The 26854-nt window shown below is 40.6% G+C and overlaps 1 protein-coding gene across 1 annotated transcript; it reads right to left on the bottom strand.

The window, feature by feature from the left end:
- Positions 1 to 1412: 1412 nt before the first annotated feature.
- Positions 1413 to 15329, bottom strand: LOC147334291 (alpha-2,8-sialyltransferase 8F-like). The gene is made up of 7 exons (XM_086286578.1): positions 15030 to 15329; positions 11098 to 11169; positions 10641 to 10715; positions 4471 to 4612; positions 4092 to 4204; positions 3918 to 4010; positions 1413 to 3838 (listed from the first exon to the last, which is right to left on the bottom strand). Exons 1-7 carry the CDS (start codon positions 15113 to 15115, stop codon positions 3361 to 3363), a joined length of 1059 nt encoding a protein of 352 aa, XP_086142704.1. The 5' UTR covers positions 15116 to 15329; the 3' UTR covers positions 1413 to 3360.
- Positions 15330 to 26854: the final 11525 nt, after the last annotated feature.

The following is a 26854-nucleotide window of genomic DNA, read 5'->3' as shown; positions in this document are numbered from 1 at the left end:
ACTGAATCGAATAAATAAATCACTCAAATAAACAAATAGCTCATCCTTCAGCTACCTTTTGGCCGCCAATTGACCTTTGACCTTTCTGTTTACATCATTCTCCTTGTGTCTGTGTGGGTTTTCTCTGGGCGCTCCAGCTTAGTCCCACTGCCTAAGACATACGAGTGAAGTTATTTGGTGATTCTCGAGTGATTGTGATTGAGTGTGGATAGTTTGTCTTGCTACAGTCTGTTTTGTATCGCATCTTTCACACTCAGCCTGGGATAGTCTCCAGACCCCACTTGAGCATAAAGTGCTAAGTATTTTTTTAAACAGGTCAAAAGTAGTTGTTGTGTGTTTGTTGATGAACCATAACAGGGAGCATCTATTGTTTTTAGCCTATGATTAACAGGAAACTAACAGCTCTGTGGATTCCAGTTTCTGATGAAAACACTCCAGTGCTTTTTTATTAATAGACACGAGCCTCCAGAATTTAGTCCATCGTCCTCAGCCTCTCCAGCTTTTTATATACAGATGTAAATTGACTGATACTAAAAGGAACGCATAGATATAGATAAAGGACATGAATGATTTTTGTATCTTATTCAAATCAGCCGCAGAGGTAGCTTTCAGGCTGTATAACTTGCATTGATGTCCTCTGTGTGTTTTGTTCCGCAGGGATAAATCGGTATGCACTCTACTCAACAGTGAGGAAAAAAACACCACTTATTCACAAATCGTGAAAGACAAGAGAAAGAAATCAAAGTCAACAGGTGCGGCTTCTCTCCTTTGTCTCTGTCATTGTTCCGAATCAGAACAAGATCCCAGCACGTTGATATTTTAGTCAGTATCAAAAGGACACTGATCAATGGCCATGAGTGCCATTCACAGAGAGTTGGGGAATGGCTGCAATCACAGCATTGTAAGATGGTGACAGATGTACCCTTAGGCTCTTTTCACATAAATGGTGTCCATGACTTTCTGCTCAAACCAGCTTTCATGTGTACATCCTCATCATTGAAAGAGTGTCCACTGGCCTGTAGCCATATATAGACTGTGACGTTTTGGCATTTGTGCCGGGGCGCTCGATTCTTGGGGCAGACCGGTTTTTGGCGCAGCATATTTTGGGGTTTTGCGTCAGTATTGAAAAAGCTGAGATGCACTTTCTTTAATTAGTGGAGCAGGAAAAAGAAAACACCAAGAACTGTGTTTAAACCTTTTAAATTGACATAATGATGTTTGTCTTTCCAGAGTTTCCATCAGAGCAGTAGTAGTCCACCAGTCCAACCACTGCAGTCCAGCTGAGGGTCTCGAATCCGTCCACCCAACACCCCAGATAACAATTACTTGTATAACCGATTAGTAGATATCTTCTGTTCTTTACATGGAGTTACAGTCACACAACTTTTGTGAGACAAGAAAATCAATTCAACAGCGAAAAAGATTTTTTATTAAAAAAAAAACCTTTAAAAATGTAAATGCTAAAGACTAAAACAAATATATTTCGAACAAACTGTGCGTGTCTATTTGTACATTTTGATTCAAGGAAATTGAATTTATGAGACTTCAGTTGTTATTCAAACTAAGCATGCCACCATAGTATTATATCTTTCGAATTATGCAGCTGCACACATTCATCTTAGCGTGTTTTTCAGTGTCTGTGGACACAGGGTATAGATTTTCTTTTAAACTTCTATGGCTGATTGCCTGCAGACCAGGACCACCCGAAACAGGAACAGTTTCTTTCCCCTCGCCATCTCCCTTCTTAACAGTTGACCTGTCACACTGCTCCCACTGCCAGACTGCAGCTGCACCTTATGTACATTTTGTAGTATTCATTCCACCTCATTCATTTCTGTATTTTATGTATATAAGTTTAGATTCGTTATTTATAGTTGGTTTACATAGCTTTGTGTATGTGTGTAATGTGTATATATAGACACTTGTGTGTGTGAGATTTACATTGCTGTGCTTGAGAGCCACCATCTACCGGAACCAAATTCCCTGTATGTGTCTGCACATATACTTGGCCAATAAACACGATTCTGATTCTGATAAAGACAATGATGAATCTGTGCCTGTCATAAAAACTGACAACAAATGGATCAGAGCCACATCTGTATGTTTTAAAGAACAATCTAGTGAAAGCTAGCTTGCTGTGACAGTTGACTCTTTAGCTGCATCGTAACAAATGCAATGTACTGCAGGCTCACAGGTAAACAATTCTATCAGTACTTTCAAAGTCTTGAAACTGTAAATCTTATGTGGATTTAGAATTGATAAGTTGACTGTGTTGTGCCCCCTGGTCTGACAGGTGGCTGGGAGGTGTGCAATCCTAGATCCTGCAGCTGTGCATTAAAATAAAGAGGCACAGATCATGAGCTTGTTTACAGTTTCAACTGCAGGATTTATTCTGCAGATTTGCCTCCAAAGAGGGTTTACGTTCCTCCTGAGCATTAGGCGCCATCTAGTGGTATCTTTAAGTAATGCCATAGAACATGTAAAGTGTAGCGGATAACCGTGATTCAGCAAATATAATAAGACATAATAAGCACAAAAAAATATAACGGGGGTGTCCATTTTTTTTTACCTTGTTTGAAGACATGAACTGAACTTAAATCCCCATAAGTTATGAATGCTCTTCTATTCTATTCTATTCAATTTTATTTATATAGCACCAAACCACAACAGTCGCCTCAAGGCGCTTTATATTGTACAGTATATCCTATAATAATACATATGGTGAAAAACCCAACAATCATATGACCCCTTATGAGCAGCACTTTGGCAACAGTGGGAAGGAAAAACTCCCTTTTAACAGGAAGAAACCTCCAGCAGAACCAGGCTCAGGGACGGGCGTCCGTCTGCTGCGATCTCCTGCTTCTTATCCCTTAACTTTTTAACTATTAGTTTAACTCATATTTCTGGCTTAAACACACATTTTTAACCTTTTACAAATGCTTGAAAGTGTTTATGTTTGAAAGTGTCAACAGTCAGTGCTGCAGAGAATTGTCTTTGTTGCAGAACCAAAAGTGACCACTAGCAGAGTAATATAAAGGTTGTAACAGAAGTAGTGGCTTAAAAGCAAATTGTGATTTCTCAATTTCTATCTAAAGTCTCTATTTTCTTGTAGCGTATTGTACCCTCCTAACGAGGAGTGTATCAACTTTATCATGACCATGCACTGCAAATGTTGTTAAAAAGAAACTTTAGCAAAAAAAAAACTTATTTCTAACACATGAAATGGAACAATAATTAAAAGAAAGACTGTTGAAATAATAAGTAGTGTACATCTCTCTAATACGTTTGGATTTGAGTGCAAATGTCTTGGCCTCTCAGTTGGATACTTGAACATATTCTTTTGTTATTGCAAAATTCAAACTAGACCTGATCTGATTTACAGTCTCCAAGGTAAAGCTTGAGCACGCCCTTATTATGCAGCTCCACCAAGTGGGAAAACTCATTTGGCATTGCATGGACTTTCCTATTATAGGGTACATTATCATAGTAGTGGTTAGTCAGGGGAAAGAGTTTATCTGGGTGATTACTAAATGGCCAGAATCCATACAAATGCACCGTTTCACAAAATTCCAGTGCCAGGGTAGTCATATATAATCCAGTGCTAGGTCGATATTCCTTTAACCCCAGAGATTCCCAGAATATGACCAGTCTTTCGAGATACCTAGGGTTTATGAAGATTGGTTGGATAGGGATATCCATGTCCTCAATGGCATACACAGCCCGCTGACACGCTGGGCGAGTACCACCATAGGAGAAGCAAGGAAAGAGAAGCAGGGAGTTGCCATACTGTTGGAGACTGTCTGCAAACGCCCCACGACGTCCCGTCAGTGACCCATACCTGCAAATTAATGCATGACTTAAAGCAACAAGACATAAACTAACAAGTCAGTTCAATGTCGGGTTCATTAATTGCTCACTTATGCATGAAGATGCTTGGGTTTGCTGTCACAAGGTTAGTCTTCCTGCCGACATCATTGTGAAATTCATTTTCCAGAGGAGGAAGGTTGCACCTGAAATAACATGAAATATTACTTTCAGAGAGAAGAGTCCTCATCACGATTTCCATTCCTTACAGTGAACATCTTTCTCACCTAATAACAAAATCAGCTGAATCAATCATTTTTCCACAGCCGCTGTTTGTTAGAATCCCACCGCTCCCAACAATTGAACAAGTGTCCCATCTCTTTTTTGAGAAAGGATTCTCCTGGAAGTGACATCAGCAGATTATAAATAACAAAGAGCAACATTTACAGTGCTTGTAACATACAGTGTGTGAAAGACAACTACTCATTGTATTTAGGAACTGATGTGATTTAATCCTTTAAGGATGATGACAAAACGTAGTCAAGTCATGTTTGAAAATTTGAAGAACAACAGAGGCATGAAACATGCAGCAAATTTTGTCTTCATACTAGTTCATTCATTAACAACAAATTACAAGACCGGTTCCTGTGTTTAGGAATAACATACTTTTATAAAGATTTTGAAAAGCTCCGGGGTCACAGAGATGACACTCCTGTCCTTGTCACAAACAATCTTAGATCCCACTGGAGTGTTTTCCTGAGTGACAATGCCATTGTTGGATCCATTGCAATTGATGCTCAGCTGTAATCTTGATAAATTAAAAACAAATGAAAAACAAATAAAAGAAAGCATAAAAAGTAAAATTAGTTCTGGTGTTAAGATGAAAGATTTGCAAGACAGTAAAAACTTAAGGCGTGGAAAAATCAGAGACAGATAAAGTTCACAACAGTCCATAACAGTGATTTTATGAGAAACCAAACGCAGACAAAAGGAGACAAAACTGAGATTAAGTCAGAGTATTTTTTATTAAGGCATATTTACAAAACTAGGAAAAACAAAAAACTAAACTGAGGAACATTTAAATTAGGTATTTAAATAAATAAACACAAACCCCTGAAGGGCAGGAAGAAACCTTGGTATATTGTTGAAACAAGAAAACACGAGGAGGTAGTCACTGGAGGAAAACTGGAGGAACACAGGAGGAAATGAAGCTGAAAATATTTTTCAACTTATCTTTGCTAACAGCATGACTCAGATATTCTAGGATCTGGATATAATAGTTCCAGCCAATTCAAGAAGTCAAGACAGATTCCTTAAATTTAGGCAGTCCTTCAAAGTAGCAAATGATCCTAATGTCTCTGATCAGGGTAAACAAATGATGCCCTCTGGAAAGTGAGAGCTCTCTTAAATGTGACAAGACGGACTCAGTCTGCCGAGACCATGGAAGAATGACTGTCTTCATACATCTGTACCAAATCACAACTTCAGAGTGGTCTGTTCATCTGGACGTAGCGCTTTTAGTGGGAGAAATGCTTCGTCATTCATCCAAGTGGCTTCTTCTGTCTCAGCTGACTGCAGGTTGTCCCGTTTTCATTGTTCATTCAGTGGTGCTAGTTTCAGTCATTGTGCAAATGTGCTGTTTATAAGATTGGGGAAACCTGCAGTCAGCTGAGACTCAAGGAGTCGCTTGGATGAGTGACGAAACATTTCTTCCAATGAAAACACTACGTGAACAGAATTACTTACCTGGATGACTGAGCATGCATCAAGACATATTACATATCACTTCTTATCCTTAATGAATGTTGCGTGTTCTCATTTTGCCCTTGCTCAAGCTTCCCAGAAGCTGGTTTTTCCTCCTCTGAGCATTCACGTTCCTGCTCTACTTTCTGGCCCTCCTCTACCTCATCTCTGCTTCCTCTAAAGAGGGCTTGTTCAGATTAAATAGAACAAGAAACCAAAACATTAAAATATGTTAAAAACACGCATAGTAGTTTGGACCCGGAAGCAGAGTTCATACGTCATCAATTAAAGGTTGGGTATCCCACCTGCTGTGAATGTTTTAATGCCGTACAGTTATTATTAACATCGCTTGTTACATCCTGTTTATGACAGTTAAAATAAATAACATTCATATAAGAGATAAAATTGTCTTGTGTAAACTGTATGTGGTATTAAATAGGCCTATACAAGTGTACTTTAATATCGGTCATAAGGGTGTTACTTTAAGAGACATATATTTTATGAGGTGTTCTGAGGAGCTTGGAAAGGAAAGCGTCTGGACTTCTTTAAGTTGCTTGAAGACGTTTCACCTGTCATCCGAGAAACTTCTTTAATTTAAGTTCAAATGGTGGAGAGTCCCAGATTTAAGCCCTATGGTAGTGAACCCCCAAAAGGGACAATGGACCCCCTATTGATTCTCTACTTAATCACACGAGTCAAGGTGTGAAAACAGGTGTAGGCCACGATTAGCCAAGGTTTCTTAGGGGACACTCCCATGGGGCTTAAATTCTCTATGCCTCACTCAGCCATCTGTCAAAAAATGCATGATCATTGTTAGTGCAATGGTGATGTGGGAACAGGATGTGTGTGTGAACTCAAAAGTCCCAGGATGATAATTGGGTTCATCTGAATATTTGCTTTTCAGTTGGTGAAACATTTTACCACCAGTGTTGGTCAAGTTACTTGAAAAAAGTAATCAGCAACTAATTACTGATTACTTCCCCCAAAAAGTAATCCCGTTACTTTACTGATTACTTATTTTCAAAAGTAATTAATTACTTAGTTACTTAGTTACTTTTTAAAAACACGATTTACAACCTGAAGAGGTGATAAAGCGATAGATCTTTTAGCCCAATTCTACTTTTTCTACATAATCCATCATACAAAATGTAATCAAATGGAAAAGTCTCTTTTTTTTAACTTGTTTTATCAGTTTTAATCTTTTAACTTTATGCATCAAGCAAAAATTTAATTATATGCAACATTCTCTGACTTGAGTAAATTAGTTTAACATTTAAACCTATTTTCTACACATTCCAGCACATAAAATAAAATATTTTTTGTGTTTACACTCAGTCTTTCAAATAGATGCAAGTAAAACACAGCAGAAAATAAATAAAGTCAAAGACTCAGCGGTGCTGTTGCTCTATTTTCACCTGTAAAGCAGGACTACGGTAGGCGGAGGTTTACCCTGGTGCAGGTGTGCCGCGGTCAGTTGAAGAATCCGCGAGTTTCTCTGTGAATTTCCCATTACGTCGTTGCGCACTCGGTGCTTGCTTGGAGGTTTAGGGGTTTTTTCCGCTGTAAAAAGAAGTTTTCTTCCCACGCACAATGGACGCTAATGTTTTTGTCACTTTTTATGGAATCAAAGTCAAAGTAAGGTCAGTACTTCCACGCTTTAAACGCTGCACACTCATACTCTCCATTGTTGATCTGCACACAGCTGTTGTCACTAACGGCGCACTCGCTTACGTCACTGTCGTGAGGAATTCTCGCAAAAAATCACGGTTTTAGTAACGCAGTAACGCAGCGTTCCTACGGGAAAGTAACGGTAATCTAATTACCGTTTTTGCAATAGTAATCCCTTACTTTACTCGTTACTTGAAAAAAGTAATCAGATTACAGTAACGCCTTACAAGTAACGCGTTACTGCCCATCTCTGTTTACCACTCATCCAAGTGACTTCTTCATTCTCAGCTGACTGCAGGTTTCCTCAAACTTAAACAGTACCTTTGCATAAATATCAAAACACTTTAATGATTGTTATGATCCAATAGACCAACGGCATTCATTCACACGGAGCTCTGGAATGGCTGAAATCACACCATTATAAAAGTCTCAAAGAGTTACCCTTAGATCCAGCTGGAATTAATTTTTATCCTTAAGGCTATTATGTCAAAATTAACATCACACATTTGTTTTATCCTTTACCACACACAGTTACAGTATGTATTGTAGACTAGTAAGAAGTGTTGGAAGTAGTCTATAACACTGACAACAACAGGCACAGACAGAAGCTCCTTCTGTGAGGAATTTGAGGGGGATGGTCTGCCTGGACTGCTGATGGCACCAGAAGGTACAAAACTTCAAGACTGACTCTGTTAGAAGAAAGAGGCCCATAAAGAAGCTCTCTTCCCCACTTTCCTTTTCCTTCCCCCCTCCCTATCTCTGTATGCAGGCCTGACCAGAGTGCAAGAGGTGGTTGCTATGGTAATGGGATTTTTTTTCCTGAAAAAGGCTCATGTCTATATAAGGAGACGTATAGAGAGAGGTACAAGAATGACGATGACGATTATGTTGTCCTCACTAAGCGACACGACCGCCTTCCTCTCCTCCATGGATGCTGGAACATTTGCATTGCTGAGGAGGCCAAAACCATCATTCGCAGTTGCGTCCACATCCACAGTGTTGGTTCAGGTTTCTGAATCTGTGGCTGCGATCAGCTCCACTAGTGGAATTTGTCTCTACATCACAGCAAAGTTCAACATTTTTGCAAGAGAATTTTCTCTACTTGATTTAGTTGCCTCAGACAATTTTTTCCACCCACTTGTACACATCCTGAGTGTGAGTCTGCTAAATAAGTAAACCAAACCTTTATTTCTTTCTGGCTGGTCTTAGACTTTTAATTGTGGGCTGGTCAAAGGTCCCCTTTTCACGTGTCTTCTTAACTAAAACTAGTTTAAGCATATTGACGGGAAAATTTGTTTAGGCAAGGCAAGGCAAGGCAAGGCAAATTTATTTGTATAGCACAATTCAACAACAAGGTGATTCAAAGTGCTTTACAGAGACATTAGAAACAAAAACAAATAAAAAGCATGATTTAAAATTGATTAAAACAAGCAAACAAACTAACTAAACACACACATTTCACACCTGTTCGCGCGATCTGAACCCTTATCGTAAGGGGAGCTACCAGTCCTTCTGTGGACGAGCTACTTTCTATTTTAAATTCCCTGAATTTAAAATACTCTCTAGACCCAGTCTAGACCCAGCTGGGGAGCTACCCAGAGCTCTAAACCCACTTAACAAACAAACAAACAAACAAAAAAGTATATAAAATCAGAGCAGTAGATAAAATCAGTAGTTAATGTAAGTTTTGAAATTTAAGCTTAACAAACAAACAAAACAGTATATAAAATCAAAACAGATAAAATCAGAAATAGATAAGATCAGTAGTTAGTGTAAGTTTTGAAATTTAAGCTTAAAAGTGTGGATTTGGTGCTTTATTCAAATGCAGCTGAGAATAGGTGAGTCTTCAACCTGGATTTAAATAAACTGAGTGTTTCAGCTGATCTGAGGCTTTCTGGGAGTTTGTTCCAGATATAAGGAGCATAAAAGCTGAATGCAGCTTCTCCGTGTCTGGTTCTGACTCTGGGAACTGATAAAAGACCGGATCCAGATGACCTGAGGGATCTGGAAGGTTCATACTGGGTCAGGAGGTCACTGATGTATTTTGGTCCTAAACCATTCAGAGCTTTATAGGCCAGCATCAGAACTTTAAAGTCTATCCTCTGACGGACAGGCAGCCAGTGTAAAGACCTCAGAGCTGGACTGATGTGGTCCACTTTTTTGGTCTTAGTGAGGACTCGAGCAGCAGAGTTCTGAATGAGCTGTAGTTGTCTGACTGATTTTTTAGGTAGACCTGTAAAGATGCTGTTACAGTAATCAAGCCTGCTAAAGATGAATGCATGGACTAGTTTTTCCAGGTCCTGTTGAGACATCAGATCTTTTATCCTTGATATATTCTTGAGGTGATAGTAAGCTGACTTTGTTATTGTCTTAATGTGTTTTTCTAAGTTTAGGTCTGCATCCATCACTACACCCAAATTTCTCGCCTGGTTTGTGGTTTTTAGATGTATAGATTGAAGTTATCTGGTGACCTGTAATCGTTTTTCTTTGGCGCCAAAGACTATTACTTCAGTTTTGTCTTTGTTTAGCTGGAGAAAATTGTGGCACAACCAGTCATTAATTTCCTCAATGCATTTACCAAGAGCCTGTACAGGGCCTCGGTCTCCTGGTGACATTGTGATATATATTTGTGTGTCATCTGCATAGCTGTGATAGTTTTTTTTTGTTGTTCTTTATAATCTGTGCCAGTGGGAGCATGTAAATGTTGAACAGAGGGGGTCCCAAGATGGAACCTTGGGGAACTCCACATGTGATACTTGTCTGCTCAGATGTGAAGTTACCTATTGATACAAAGTATTTCCTGTTTTCTAAGTATGTTTTGAACCAGTTTAGTACAGTTCCTGAAAGACCTGCCCAGTTCTCCAGTCGTTTGAGTAATATGTTGTGGTCAACTGTATCAAATGCTGCACTGAGATCCAGTAAAACTAGGACTGACATTTTTCCACTGTCTGTGTTCAGACATATGTCATTAAACACTTTTGTCAGAGCGGTTTCAGTGCTGTGGTTCTGTCTAAAACCTGACTGGAAGGCATCGTAGCAGTTATTCTGTTTTAAGAAGTAATTGAGCTGTTGAGAAACTGCTTTTTCAATGATCTTACTTAAAAATGGGAGATTTGAGATCGGCCTGTAGTTTTTCATTTGTGTCTTGTCAAGATTGTCCTTTTTCAGTATAGGTTTGATTAGCCGGTTCGTTTAGCAAATGGCTCTTAGCCTTGACTGAAGAGCTTGTTTAAAGACCTTTAGGAGTAATCCTGCCTCATCTGCATTTGAGGATAAATAGCAGCTGTTTCCTGTAGTCTGCCATCTTCCATGCTCGTACTCACATACTAGCTTCAGGCAGTTTTTATTTATTTATTATTAACCAGAAATTCACATAAAAATAAAACTCAACCATCAATCAATAATATCAGGATGTTAAGTCTTACCTGAATCTGTGGTAATTCTCCTCATGCTTTTTCCACGTTGGATTGTAGAGCTTTTTCACTTCATCAATGACTTCCCTGTAATGCACAAGCATTCCAGTACATTTAGTAACCTTCCTGCACTGGGTGTCTGTGAAGGTTCTCAGTCATCCAGGTCATCATAGTCTAAGGAGCTTGAAAAGAAAAGCGTCTGGACTTTTAAAATTTTCTTTAAGACGTTTCACCTCTCACCCGAGAAGCTTCTTCAGTTCAAAGAGCAAATGGTGGATGTGGTGGCAGTGTCCCCCAAGGGGGGTCATGTTGACCATGTTGACGTCTTCAAGAAAAATAAAGAAGTTCTGACACTTTTCTTTCCAAGCTCCTTAGACCTACTCCTTCCTGCAGGGGGCTTACATGACTTAATCTTGACATAAAAATTGTAATTTCTTAATGAACAAGTCATGGCAATGTTTGCTCTTACTTGCAGCCTTTACAAAGTTCAGAGGGCTTTGGGGCACTTCTTTGAGGATTTGGTCGGTGAAGCTCGGCAAAACTGTGAGAGACAAATAAGAGATAAAATTATGACTCTTTCTTGACCCCTTCTTTGGTCTTGTTTTGTTTACATCTCACGGGAGGTAATTTGTGATTTTAACTCATTTATTAAATTTGATCCCTGTTCTTAAGTATGTTAAATATTTAAGATATTATTAGAGGGGTCTATGAGTTGTTGGAAATTTAAAGATTACAAGTAATGCCGTAATTCACTTGAGAGATGTTTGTATCAGATATTGTATCTATACACAATGAGGTTTTTGTTTGTTTGTTTGTTTTGTTTTGTTTTTTAATAGTCTTAAATGTCAACTCGAATATACCAACTGTGTTATTGGCAGCTGCTGTGCTATAAAGCACAGACAGTTTGGTGCAGGCTAAACCGAATAGAATAGAATAGAATAGAATAGAATAGAATAGAATAGAATAGAATAATCCTTTAATTGTTCCCACAAGGGGAAATTTGGTTAGTCTGCAGTATTGTATTGAAGTTTACAGCATTGCTGTTGTTGTTGAACAGTTGCAGAAGAGCTTTAGTGTTTACAGTCATAGTTCAGTCACATCAGTGGTGCCAGAGATCAGTTTCAATTTAAGATGATGAGGGTGTTTAAAAATCAGTGAGTCAGTGTAAAAGTCAGAGCTCAAATGTGACATGATATTTGGTTACAAGCTAGAGTGTGATATTAACCATCGCTAGATACCAATAGAATTCCCTAAATGCTGTCACTGCAAACAAAAGGAATTGAAGTTTTAAGTATAGTTTTAATGATAAAAGAATTAACCTTATTGGAACTTGAAGAAGCGGTCCAGAGTACGTTATTTACTAATATTAAGATATTTAGAATCCCCATTTAGCATTCCTATATGGCTATATATAATCAATATCAACAGTGACAGTAAGAAACACGTATAGTATATCTGCATATAGTAAACGGAATATGTTTCTGGTAACATTTGTGTGTAAACGTGTGCGATTGTGCCTGTAAGGACACATAAATACAGGGTAACAAAACACAGTTTGCATCCAATCAGATGTGCAAGAGCAGTAAGTGCAATACGAGCAGATTATATAAGGATAAGGATAGTATAAAAGGAGGGAATAGCTATGAACAGATTATGTACAAGTAAGTTAAGTATACACAAATAAGTATTCAGATGTTTATATTGCTATGCAGAGACCAAATATACAGATGTGATGTTGTATACAAATGTATAGATGATCTATACTGTTATACAGATGGGATACACAGATACAGTGGGGCAAAAAAGTATTTAGTCAGCCACCGATTGTGCAAGTTCCCCCACTTAAAATGATGACGGAGGTCAGTAATTTGCACCAGAGGTACACTTCAACTGTGAGAGACAGAATGTGAAAAAAAAAAAATCCATGAATCCACATGGTAGGATTTGTAAAGAATTTATTCGTAAATCAGGGTGGAAAATAAGTATTTGGTCAATAACAAAAATACAACTCAATACTTTGTAACATAACCTTTGTTGGCAATAACAGAGGTCAAACGTTTACTATAGGTCTTTACCAGGTTTGCACACACAGTAGCTGGTATTTTGGCCCATTCCTCCATGCAGATCTTCTCGAGAGCAGTGATGTTTTGGGGCTGTCGCCGAGCAACACGGACTTTCAACTCCCGCCACAGATTTTCTATGGGGTTGAGGTCTGGAGACTGGCTAGGCCACTCCAGGACTTTCAAATGCTTCTTACGGAGCCACTCCTTTGTTGCCCGGGCGGTGTGTTTTGGATCATTGTCATGTTGGAAGACCCAGCCTCGTTTCATCTTCAAAGTTCTCACTGATGGAAGGAAGTTTTGGCTCAAAATCTCACGATACATGGCCCCATTCATTCTGTCCTTAACACGGATCAGTCGTCCTGTCCCCTTGGCAGAAAAACAGCCCCATAGCATGATGTTTCCACCCCCATGCTTCACAGTAGGTATGGTGTTCTTGGGATGCAACTCAGTATTCTTCTTCCTCCAAACACGACGAGTTGAGTTTATACCAAAAAGTTCTACTTTGGTTTCATCTGACCACATGACATTCTCCCAATCCTCTGCTGTATCATCCATGTGCTCTCTGGCAAACTTCAGACGGGCCTGGACATGCACTGGCTTCAGCAGCGGAACACGTCTGGCACTGCGGGATTTGATTCCCTGCCGTTGTAGTGTGTTACTGATGGTGACCTTTGTTACTTTGGTCCCAGCTCTCTGCAGGTCATTCACCAGGTCCCCCCGTGTGGTTCTGGGATCTTTGCTCACCGTTTTCATGATCATTTTGACCCCACGGGATGAGATCTTGCGTGGAGCCCCAGATCGAGGGAGATTATCAGTGGTCTTGTATGTCTTCCATTTTCTGATGATTACTCCCACAGTTGATTTTTTCACACCAAGCTGCTTGTCTATTGTAGATTCACTCTTCCCAGTCTGGTGCAGGTCTACAATACTTTTCCTGGTGTCCTTCGAAAGCTCTTTGGTCTTGGCCATGGCGGAGTTTGGAGTCTGACTGTTTGAGGCTGTGGACAGGTGTCTTTTATACAGATGATGAGTTCAAACAGGTGCCATTCATACAGGTAACGAGTGGGGGACAGAAAAGCCTCTTACAGAAGACGTTACAGGTCTGTGAGAGCCAGAGATTTTCCGTGTTTGAGGTGACCAAATACTTATTTTCCACCCTAATTTACGAATAAATTGTTTACAAATCCTACCATGTGAATTCATGGATTTTTTTTTCACATTCTGTCTCTCACAGTTGAAGTGTACCTCTGCTGCAAATTACTGACCTCTGTCATCATTTTAAGTGGGGGAATTTGCACAATCGGTGGCTGACTAAATACTTTTTTGCCCCACTGTATACAGATGTACTGTGAACCAACATGTAGAAAGTACCATACAAAGATATGTGGTGTGCTGGGAGTGCTAAATGGAATCTCCCATCATCCCCCTGGGACATTGTGTTTACTCTGTTATGGTTTTGTAGCTGTTATAGGTCGTTTCTACCAATAGTGCAGTGTTGATTTGATTTACAGTTGTTGCGGTGGTAAAAAAGATTTGTTACACAATAAGTGAAGGCATGTGCAGGGTTACTGACCCCATTGGAAGCGCAGTGTTGGTTGTTTTGATTTTTTATGTGCTGAATGAAAGAAGGTCCTCTATGTCTCGCTTGAGCTACAGCAACATCTGAAGGTTCAGTACCTCTTTGTGGATTCCCCACTTTGTGGTTTCTCAGCTCTTTACAACACCATACTATATATGAGTTTGTATTTCACTTTACATTTTACGTCTGCCTTTCTTTCAAAATGAATTCTAACTAAAAAAAAAAAGTATTGTCAAAAGAAATTAAGTGCAGCCAAGTTAATTAGAAATATACTTTTGTGCAATACTACGTAATATACAAGTTATTCATGTCCAGTTATTTACAAATCAGTACCAATAATGTTGTGTAGTCAGAGTAAACCGGTCATGTGACTCTAACTTTATTTTCACTGCACAACAAAACTCGTATCAAAAGAACAATGCAAACAAAACAAACATACCAAATACTATGTTATTCCCTTAGAAGGAAATACAGAGTGAGAGCTGAGGTTTGTGGTTACGTGTGAAAGAATGAATGACAAAGACATGAAGACATGTACTTCAGCTTTTACCAGAGTATTTTTTAACAAACATGAAATGTGTATTTCTACTTAAATTAAGCATGTTTGTATTTCTGCAACCTCAGGCTTATATTAGCATTTTACACAGCTTCCCAACTGTTGGGAAGCGTTTATCACAGTGCCATAAGCTACTTTTGATCAGAATACTTTGTTTCATGACCTCTTGCTTTTATCTGTAAAATACAAAAGTACTCACTCACCTGTCCTCAAACGCGTACCAGGTAAGAGTGGTCAGCAGACTCCCCAAACAGAGAAAATTGATCACAATCGAGAGGTTTTTCCTCATGTCGCTCTAGTGCTTCACCTTTCTTAACACTTCGCTTTAACTCAGCTTTTTTTATGTACTTTTACCTCATATGTTGATACGGTTATCTGCCCGGTATTAAATCCGGTTCTTTTATATTCTTTACGGCCAAAAAGACAAAAGTGCTCAAAGTGGTAAAACTCAAAAAATGATCTTTAATTTTACATATTCCGGAATATGGAGACCCAGCAGACACACAGACACGTCAGCCAAAATCTGAAGCACAAACAGGAAGCCTAGTTATATTTATATACTCCCTCTAGTCGTCACACCAGGTGAGGTGGTGAGTGACAGGAGAATGGTGGCTAAGCTGTCATCCCTGTTGGACAACATTTCCCACCCCATGCATGAGGCTCTGACAGCACTGAGCAGCTCCTTCAATGGGAGACTGCGGCACATTGCACTAGAGATTTGCATACTTTGATGAGCATACTTTTTTTACCGTGTTGTGCAAAGCAATGACCAGTAGAACAATGCACATTTGTCCTCTAGTATAATGAGGAGGGAGAATCAATGTTCAGGAAGATCCGGGGTTAGAAGATAAAGAAAATATTGTCAATATTTAGAGCACATGCTACCCTTTCTCTGAAAAATCACATCAGCCACCTGCAGAAGTGGAAGAAGGCTATAAAGTGAAGAAAAGTGATGAAGAATCTGAACTATGTTCAAGTAGGTTCTCAGGCATCCAGGACATGATAGTCTGAGGAGCTTGGAAAGAAAGTGACTGGGCTTCTTGAAGTTTCTTGAATTTTCAGAATGTGAAACTGAAATAGAAGATGTGTCAGAGGACTACACATCTTCCATTTCAATTATGATGAATGAACTGGACATGTGTGTACTTAATAAACTGGCAAATTACAGCAGGATTTTCCTATTGCAGAAGTTGGAACAGTTTGTTGCCAGGATGGGACGGGTCCTTCAGTATCTGCGCTGCTCTAGTCCGGCATCTCCTGGTGTAGGTGTCCTGAAGCGGGGGGAGAGCAATCCTGCAGCAGCGTTCTGCTGTACGGATCACTCTCTGGAGAGCTTTTGGGTCCTTCACACAGCTGTTCCCAAACCACGATGTCATGTTCTGTGTGAGGATGCTCTCCACAGCGCCTGTATAGAAAATCCTGAGGATCTTTGGAGAGACCCTGAACTTCCTCAGTTGTCGTAGGTGATACAGGCGCTGCCTAGCCTTTTTGGTCTGGACCTGAATGTGGGCAGCCCATGTCAGGTCTGAGGAGATGTGGACACCAAGATACTTGAAGGACTGCACCCTCTCCACTGGAGCTCCATTGATGATGATGGGCTTGTAGTCTCTGTGCTGACCCCTTCTGAAGTCCACCACCAGCTCTTTGGTCTTGCTGACGTTCAGCTGGAGGTGGTTGTCCTGGCACCATGATGCCAAATTCTTCACTTCATCCATGTAGGCCGCCTCATCGTTGTTGGAGATGGCACCCAACACCACTGTGTCGTCAGCAAACTTCACAATGGTGTTGGAGCCATGGGTGGCCACACAGTCTGAAGTGTAGAGGAAGTAGAGCAGTGGCGAGAGGACACATCCCTGAGGTGCTCCTGTGTTGATGGTGATGCTGTTGGAGAAGCACCTGCCCACCCTCACCGCCTGAGTTCTGCCAGTGAGGAAGTCCAACACCCATGCACACAGACGGCTGTTAAGTCCCAGATCCCTCAGCTTTGTGAACAGTCTGCAGGGCACTATTGTGTTAAAAGCTGAACTGTAATCAACAAACAGCATTCGCACATAGTTACCCTGTTTCTTGTCCACGTGGCTGAGAGTGGTGTGTAGGACGTGGGCGATGGCATCCTCTGTGGATCTGTTGGATCTGTAGGCGAACTGCAGCGGATCTGTGGTGTCTGGGATGGAGGAGGAGATGATGTTCTTCAGCAGCCTCTCAAACACCTTCGTTACTACCGAGGTCAGTGCAACTGGCCGGTAATCGTTCAGGGATGAGGGTTTGCTGTTCTTGGGCACAGGGATGATGGTGGATCTTTTGAAGCATGCGGGGACCACAGACTTCACCAGGGACTCGTTGAAGATGTAAGTGAACACACCTGCTAGCTGGTCAGCACAGCAGCGCAGCAGACGGCCGGTGATGACCCGTCTGGCCCCGCCGCTTTCCTTGTGTTCACTCTCCTCAATGCCGCTCGGACGTCATGCTCTGCGATGCTGGTCACCGGTCTCTCGCTGATGACGTCACTGTCCTCGGTAGTCAGGCGGTAGATAGCATTAGCCGCCTGGCTAACCTCGAAACGGGCGTAGAACTGATTCAGCTCGTTGGTGAATGATCCGACCAGAGTCGGCGTTGATCGGCGCAGTGTCCCTGGCTTTGTAGTCCGTAATGGTGCGTAGTTTATTTGGGTTCCTTTAATCAAAAACATCTCCAGAAGTGAATTCGTGTGTGGTTCTGTAAAATAACAGAAATTACAATTAGCAAACAATTAAAGTAAACCAAACTGGTCTAAATAATACAGAAAGGGTTGAACAGAAAATCTAATTCGAAAATGACTAAACACCACCCCCTGGTGGACACAAATGGGCTGCTGCACAGGGATAGACTCCATCTTTACTTTGGGCAGCTCAGTTCACAAGGGTGGCGCCATTTTGGTCAATCAGCGTGAATATACAGTGTCTCGTGGCTACACAAACCGCTGGAAAACTCTATAAAAGTATCACACAATGTACATACCAATTATATGATAAGTTACAACCATAGAGCAAACAAATACAAGGCACTTACTTATTATTCACGCACACGCACGACACATGTTCAGTACAACAGCCCAGCTCCACCAGCGCAATCACGGTGAACCAGCACAAACACAAACAAAGGATGGGAGGAATGTACCATCTTAGCAGTGGTTAGAGGGGGTCCGTGGAACAGTCCATATACACAAATCACAGGGGTTTTATACAATGAAGACAAAGAATCAAGCAAGAAAGAGGAGTCAGCTGAGACAGAGGAATATTTGCAGTAATGTGAGGAAACATTGATCTGGTCTTTTGTCCTTCCCAGTGACAGACGATGCATGAATCTCTCATGTGCCTCAGAGAAAGACAATCTACCACAGTCCAAGCACATGTGCCAGGTCCCATACTCCTTCAGTTGCTTTTCTACTCGAGTACTGAAAGCATTATACACCATGTATTCTGCTTGTTTTATGCTTTTTAACGTTCACATACCAATAGAAACATCAGAGACCAAGTTGGGGTTCAGTAACTTGCCCAAGGACACCTTGGTAAGAACTCCAGACTAGAGCACACAGAGATTGAACCAACAACCATCCTATTAGCAGATGACCTGCTCTACAGCCAACTGTAGAGCAAACAAGGAGGGTCAACAAGAGAGGGGAAAAAAATGGATTGAATGCAGCTGTAGGCATATGTGGGTGTGTTGATTCTTACTGCCGTACATCCAGTAAAGTCGCTACGGACAGTTTATGACATCCTGAGACTGGTAGAGAAGACTTAAAGGTGACACAAGATTAATCATAGAAGCACAAAAAGGATATAATTTCTTGATAAAGACACAATAGATGATCATCGTTCATGACACAAACGTGCTCCCATTTGAGGTGTATGGAACAAGTGGGTGTTTCTCCTGCTGTTGATGTAAGATCCTGGTACTGATGTGACTGTGTATGAGCACCAAGTCCCCTTCAGAGGACTCTGTCCATTCCAACAGAACATCCCAAGTAAACAGGGGGACTATGAGATAAAAACATGGGCAGTACACTGCAAAAACAGCTATACTTGAAACAAGCCAAATATTCTTAAATCTGACAAAATTTTCTTGGTTTGAGGAAAAAAATCTGCCAATGGGGTAAGCAAACGTTGCTTGACTAGAATTCTTCAAACTAGCAACTTAATCTAACTGCCATATGTCTTTTAACTAGACAAAATTGACGAAAATGTATGCTCAATTGAAGAAAGTGTGACTTATTATAAGGAAAGACACTTTGATATTTAGAAAATCTGTACCTAAAATGAGTATTATGCTTTCTTGAACAAGCTGTTTTCAAGAATTATTTGCTTACTTTAAGATTCTACACCTTAATTGAGATTTTTCACATTAAAAAAAATACCATAGGACAAATTTTCTTAAAACTGAATTGTTTCTTTCTTGATTGAGCTAAGTATAAGAATTATGTCTCGACTCTGAGAACAATAATCAGCAAAAATTCCTGAGAATAAGACACCATTTCTTCAAAAAACTGACCGACTACTGAAAATAAGGGAATTCATCTTAAATTAAGACAGCAAAAGCACTCTTAGTTTTTGCGCTTTTATTGACACAGCAATAGGAGAATCATGTCTAAAATTACCTACATTTCAGCAGGGTACTGTGTAACATGGCCAATATAAGAAGTGCATATTCCAGATACTTTTAACATGAATAATAACAGTATAACATACTCATGGCTGGTATCAAAAATAAATTTTGCTGAAGCTTAAAACAATCACTATTTCAAATCCTATATTACGTAACTTTTTAGAAGAACAAGTTTAACAACCACGCAAACAAACATGTGTTTTACATTTGTACAACTTTTCTAGAGAAAAAAAACAACCTCACTGACTAACACTGAGTCTGATAAACAAGGCAGATGGAGTCTGTCATCTGAGAGACTCACTCAATGAATGACTTCCACTCACCAAGCGCCTTCCTGTAAGAGGGGGTTGAATCTCGGTCATGGATGAAGTCCTTGAGTATTTCAGTTTGCAAGACAGACAGCAGCGTGGAAATGCACTTTGGATATGTGAGGTGGAGGGCATAGTAATATGCCATCAGATAGAGCAATCCCTCATTAAGATCCTTCCAGTCAAAGGTGCTCACCGGTGTGGTTCCAACAGCTATCATGCAGTTGCCTTCAGAGACAAGCAGAACTGGACAAGCCAGGGGTCGCTGACGCAGGTAGCCTTCAGGGTCTTCTGAAGTCTGGCTCCCGGGAATGACATTGTGAGCGCCCCCCTCATCCGCACGTTCCTGACGATGGAATCCTTGAGGACCAGCGTGGAGAGAGGAGGTGCCACCGGGGGCTGCTGGCCATCTGAGACGCCCGCGCCGCGGCACCGGGGGCGTTCAGATGGAGATGCGCCAGCCGGAACACGTGAGTGACCCCCAGGTAGCCGCGCTGTGGGTCCTCTTCTCCGAGGAGCCGGGGTAAAGCACAGCTCTCCGCGGTGAGTTTGCACCCGCCGCGGCTCAGGGGGCATAGTGATGGAGATGGCGCAGACCTCAGCAACACAGTGGGATGGCGAGGGCTAGTGGCCAGAGGAGGAAAGTCCATAGGATCCAGGACATTGAATTTATTCTCCAGTACTACCGCGCCGGAGGGGTGAGGGTGTGAGAGACGGATCCTCCTGGCCCCTGCAGCCACCGCGCGTCTCAACCACGGTCCATGGCGCTGGTTGGAGTGGAGCTGACCAGAGTCTTGGGTCTGGCCCCTAGCTGAAACCAGGAGTTCTGGTTTCAAACGTGGATATCCTTTGTTCCAGCTCGATTACTTTTTGGCTCAGGTTGATGCAGCTTTCACAACTGGATGTTGAGGTAAGTGGTGCCATTCCGAAATCTCGTACCGGCGACAGCGTCAAAAACAAAAACAAACAGCGTCAAAAACAAAAACAGAAACTGCCACTTTAGCTTACGTTAGCTAGTTGCGGCAGTTGCTAGCATGCAACTATCCTTCACAACACTTTGCAGCTCCTTTACTGTTGGTGGGATCCCTGATGGAAGAAACAACTTCTCCATTTGGTCATCAGTGATTACATGGAGCTCCATCTCGTTCAACCTAGAATAAAATGTAAATCGGCAGAGTTAAGTTAGATTAAGTAGGGCCAACTTAGTCATTTTCTGCTGCTTCAATTTCAAAACTAGTAGTTTAATTCAATACAATCATCCATCAAAACCTATTCAAAATGCATAGTCTACATACTGATCAGCTGAATTTAAGTTGAGGGATCTTCCAACAACTAAAAAGAACACAACATTAATAACAATCTCCAAAGTAAAAAATTTACACACACAAATTGTTAAAGACAAATTTGAATTAATACTAAAAATTTTAAAGGTGAGGTTCACATATAAAACAATGAAACTCTTTATTAGAAAAAAAGGGGATAAACCCTATTTTCTGTGCTGATATGGTGACAGATCATGACATGAAATAACACTATTTGTGTATTTATGTACTGTATATATCTTCCCATATTTGAAAAGATGTCCTTTTAATCTACACAAGGTCATCTCTGTATCCAAACACCATTGGGTGTTAAACATAGAAATTATGAAAGACTTATGTCAGATTAAACACGTATTACTATATTACTTCCTGAATGTACCTTTGTCTTGAAGATCGTTCTACAGAAACATTAACATCGTGACTGAGCATGGGGCTCATTGATACACCGAACAAGTTTAACTGGAAACTCGCATCATCCCTCTATGTGAGCTTTGCCTGCGCTAAATTCACAGGGCTTTGACAGCATATGTTTAAGAAGGAGTGTAAAGTCAAACCGTGAGTCTGACTTACAGCAAGACTGTCTGATCAATCAATCAATCAATCTTTATTTATAAAGCACTTTTCATACAGAAAAAATGTAGCACAAAGTGCTTTACATAGTTAAAAGCAGCCCACCCCACCCTCCAACTCACTCCCCACACTCTCAATACACATATATCCCCCCACCCCCACCCACACACACATACACACACGCGCACACTTAAAGAGTAAAAATTGGGCTGGGCTCGCATGAGCCAAATGAGGAAACATTATAACAGAGAGCCGTCTGCACCGGGAGCCGGTCACAGACCGCAGCCTCCGGGCTGGGCACACAGCAAAGGAGCCCCCCAACCAGGCTGAGAGGACCCCAGAGACCCAGCAGCCACGGTCAATAACAGCCCCGGTGCAGAGAGCGCCCTCCGAGGAAACACTGGAGATATGACGCAATACGATGTATAGAGGGTAAAATGATAAAATAAATAAGAACAGGATACAATATAAATATAAATATAAATAGAGTAAGAAGATTAAAAAATGAATAAGAATAAAATCAAGAAATATTAGGTAAATCCTAAATTAATAATAGAATAACAGGATAGAATAAATAAGCATAAAAAATAAATAAACGCTAAGTAAAAGCTAAATTAAAAAGGTGGGTCTTGAGCCTGTTCTTAAAAACATGTACGTTCTCTGCGGCCCTGAGCTCCTCCGGCAGGCTGTTCCACAGACGAGGACCATACCACTGAAAAGCTGCCTCTCCGTGAGTATGTGTCCTGACTTTAGGGACAATCAAAAGGCCAGTACCAGAGGACCTCAGGGTCCGCGAGGGTTCGTATGGTAAAAGCAGATCTGAGAGATAAGAAGGCCCAAGACCATTAAGACATTTAAAAACCAATAAAAGAACTTTAAAATCGATCCTGAAACACACGGGGAGCCAGTGCAGCGATTCTAAAACCGGTGTAATGTGGGCCCGCCCTCTGGTCTTCGTCAGCACACGAGCTGCCGAGTTTTGCAAAAGTTGTAAAGTTGAAATATTCTTCTTAGGAAGACCAGAGAGCAGGGCATTACAGTAATCAATGCGACTGGTAATAAAAGCATGCATCAGCATCTCCGTGTTGGCCCGAGAGAGAATAGGGCGGACTCTGGCTATATTTTTTAGATGATAAAATCCAATTTTGGTTACATGTTTAATATGTGGGATAAAACCAAGCTCAGAGTCAAAAATAACACCCAGGTTTTTCACTTGTAGCGAAGGACATAGTGAAAATGCCTCTAATTTAGACAAGAGTTTCTCTCTCTGAGCCTCAGGACCGACAATTAAAACTTCAGTTTTGTCCTGGTTAAGCTGTAAAAAGTTTTCTGCCATCCAAGATCTTATATCCAAGATACAGTTAAAAAGGGCATCCATTGGTCTGGTGTCATCAGGAGACACGGAGATGTACAGCTGCGTGTCATCAGCGTAACTGTGGAAGTTCACTCCATGCCTCCTGATGACACCGCCGAGAGGCAACATATACAAATTAAAAAGTACAGGGCCTAGAACCGACCCTTGAGGCACACCACATGTCATTTCATGGATCTTAGAGGAGCATGTATCCAGAGGTGTGGACTCGAGTCACATGACTTGGACTCGAGTCAGACTCGAGTCATTAATTTTATGACTTTAGACTTGACTTGAAAAAATGTTCTAAGACTTGTGACTTGACTTGGACTTTTACACCAATGACTTGGGACTTGAATTGGACTTGAACCGGTTTACTTGAAAAGACTTGATATTTTACCCCAAATATAAAATTTAACATGCATATTATATAGAGATTGAAAATGTGACGTCATTCACGGGTAGAACCGCAAAGGATTCTGGGAACTCGTGGCAAGAGGTACTAGCGCACGCAGGCTTTCAATTGAAATCAGTCACACAGCGATAAAAAGAAACACAAAAATGTCAAGAAGCTGTTGTATTATTAACTGCAATAGCCGGTCGCATGACAGCCACGGGAAGCCGACGGGTAAATTGTTCGAGCCATGTTTCCGAAGTAACAAAGACGCGACGGATGGCCTGGATTGCAGCCATTCAAAGACCAAATATAACGTCCCAGAACACTCCAGCTCACAGTTTAGTCTGCTCCAAGCATTTACACGAAGGTCAGTCTGCTGTTGTAGTTAATGCGTCATTTTCATAACATAATTGGTGATATAGGTTACAAGCAAGTCTGGCGCTGAACAGAAATGGTCGCGCTATGCTCCTTTCTTTATTGTGCATAAATAGTGAATTGTCCTGACACAATATTGCGTTTCGCTTCTGTTATTATGGTACATTGACAAAAACATATACTTTTATTCACAGGATAAAACAGGTTTGTATCACTAATTGCCCAGTACGATTACAGCATACAGTCTTATTGTCACTGCTACATTTCTGTGATGCTACCAGAAATTATTTCCACTGCTAATTAATTACCGTTGAGCTCAAAGGTCCTATTAATAAACGGTTAAGGAATGTGTGTTTATGACGACGATTTGTGAGAGTGGTAAACTTATGATACGTACGATGCTCTTTCGTTCTACACGGTGCATTTCAAGGTCCTGCACCCATCCGTCGGTAAACTGTACCTGGGCTTGTTGCAGTGACCGGAAGTTACTAAACTTCACGAGTGTATGCACTCACTCCAAGAGCCGTATGATTATAAATATGCATATAAATATGCTACGATGAGATAGCTGACTTCATCTAACTAGCAAATGTTGTCCAGGCTACGTTGGTGATGCAGTTTTTTTTAACGTGTATGATATTTTTGTCATGCGATTTTAAAGCTGGTCCTACAACCGCATCCAAGAATAACATGCAGCTTATCTCAGAACTGTCGGTGAAAATTATTCTAGGAGCTAGGTTTAATTGAGCTGCATTTTAAAGAGGTGCAATTTCACAATTTGTGTATATTTTCTACGTTCACTATTTTGTCATGTGTTGAGAAAAACACAGATTTTAAAATTACATGGTCTAATATTTACATTTAGCATAACTGCAACATTATTTTTTCGTTTTTTTTTTTTTTTTTAAAGACTCGAAAGGACTTGAAATTCAAAGTTTCAGACTTGTGACTTGACTCGGACTTTTACATCAGTGACTTGAGACTCGACTCTGACTTGCCTGACATTACTTGAGACTTGACTTGAGACTTGAGGATAAAGACTTGAGACTTACTTGAGACTTGCAAAACAATGACTTGGTCCCACCTCTGCATGTATCCATACTCACCATAAAAGATCTGTCAGAGAGATAGGAAGTGAACCAGTTGTGTACAGCACCAGAGAGGCCCACCATGTGTTTTAGTCTGTTTAAAAGAATAGCGTGGTCTACTGTATCAAAGGCTGCGCTTAGATCCAGTAGCACCAGGACTGAGAGCTTTTGGGCTTCCCAGTTACATCTAAGATCATTTAAAACCTTTAGGAGAGCAGTCTCTGTGCTGTGGTTCACCCTAAATCCAGACTGGAATATCTCCAGGATCTGTCTATCATTGAGAAAATCAGTAATCTGAGTAAAAACAAGTTTTTCTAAGACTTTACTTAAAAATGGTAAGTTGGATACAGGTCTGTAGTTATTAAAATCATTACAATCCAAATTGCTCTTCTTCAGAAGGGGCCTCACCACCGCCGTTTTAAAGGCAGCAGGGAAGGCACCCAACTGAAGAGAGCAATTCATCATGTATAAAAGCTCAGCCTCAAAAAATCCATAAAGTGTTTTAAAGAGTGAAGAAGGGATTGGATCTAAAAGACATGTGGTGGGTCTCACTGTGGAGAAAACCTTCTGAAAGTTCTCAGCATTAACCAGGACAAAGCTGTCCAGTGTCTCCTCAGGTACAATCGAGCCCTCAGATGTGTTTACAATCATATCGCGATTAGATAAAATATCAGATCTGATGGCGCTGATCTTTCCCCTGAAGTTTTCTGCAAACTGCTCACAGAGTGAGTCTGTGGGGGTTCTTTGGGAGCTTTTAAAATCAGGGTTAAATAAATGATCTATGGTGGAAAAGAGGACCTTGGGATTATTTTTGTTAATACTGATTATTTTGGCGAAGTATGAATTTTTTGACTTCCTTAATGTATTATTGTACATTTTAAGTTGCTCGGAAAATATTTGATGGTTAATATTATTTTTATTTTTCCTCCATCTCCTTTCTGCTGCCCTGCAATTTCTTTTGAGTTTTTTGACTTCTTCGTTTCTCCAGGGTGATGCATGTTTTACGTTAATCTTTTTGGTGGTGAGTGGAGCAACGGAGTCAAGGCTTTTCTTCAGTTTGCTGTTAAAATAACTAAAAATCAAATCGCAGGGTGCAGGTAAAATCACAGGGGGGCATTTGACTAAAACCCTGGTAAAATTTGCAGCCACTTCAGAGGTTAGATAGCGCCTCCTCACAGTTCGCACCGAGGTCTTCCGCTGAATAAAACCGGTGATGTTAAAAAACACACAGTAGTGGTCAGAGACAGCCAAGTCAACAACAGAGGACACGCTGGTGGACAGCCCATGGGTGATGACCAGGTCCAGAGTGTGTCCTCTGTTGTGAGTCGGCTGCGTGACGTGCTGGGTAAAATCCAAACAGTGAAGAATGTTTAAGAATTCTTTTGATGCAGGGTCAGAAGGATTATCTATGTGCAGGTTAAAATCACCGGTTAAAATTATCATATTATATTTTGAATGTATGTTTGTTAAAAATTCTGAGAATTCCTTGATAAAAGCAGCGCTGTCTTTAGGTGGTCTATAAATTGTGACAGATAAAACTGGAGGGCTGCTGAAAACAATAGCATGGAATTCAAAAGTGGTAAAATGATCAAATAAAATTTGTTTGGAGGTGAGTGTGTTGTTGGCTAAAGATGCAGTCCCACCACCTCTCTTACCACTTCTAATAGAAAAAGAGAAACTAAAATTTGGTGGGGAGGCCTCAGTGAGAACAACTGGTGCATCCGAGCCCAGCCATGTTTCAGTTAAAAATAAACAGTCAAGTTTATTATCTAAAATTAAATCATTAATAATAAAAGACTTGTTCGACAGAGAGCGTACATTTAAAAGTGCCATACTGATTGAGACTGGTGGATTATTGACAATAGAGTTGGATGGATGTTGATATTTTTGAAGAGGCCGGAGGTTATTAATGTTTTTGGAGTTACTGGATTTATGATAACTCTGTTGCTCTCTGTTTGTGATTATGACGGGTATTG

The sequence above is a fragment of the Aulonocara sp. 'chitande type north' Nkhata Bay genome, linkage group LG3, assembly GCF_057382095.1.
Source record: "Aulonocara sp. 'chitande type north' Nkhata Bay isolate Kocher_YH1m ecotype deep benthic linkage group LG3, A_spYH_male_GT1.1, whole genome shotgun sequence".
Lineage (NCBI taxonomy): Eukaryota > Metazoa > Chordata > Actinopteri > Cichliformes > Cichlidae > Aulonocara > Aulonocara sp. 'chitande type north' Nkhata Bay.
This window is presented reverse-complemented; position numbering and strand designations above follow the sequence as displayed.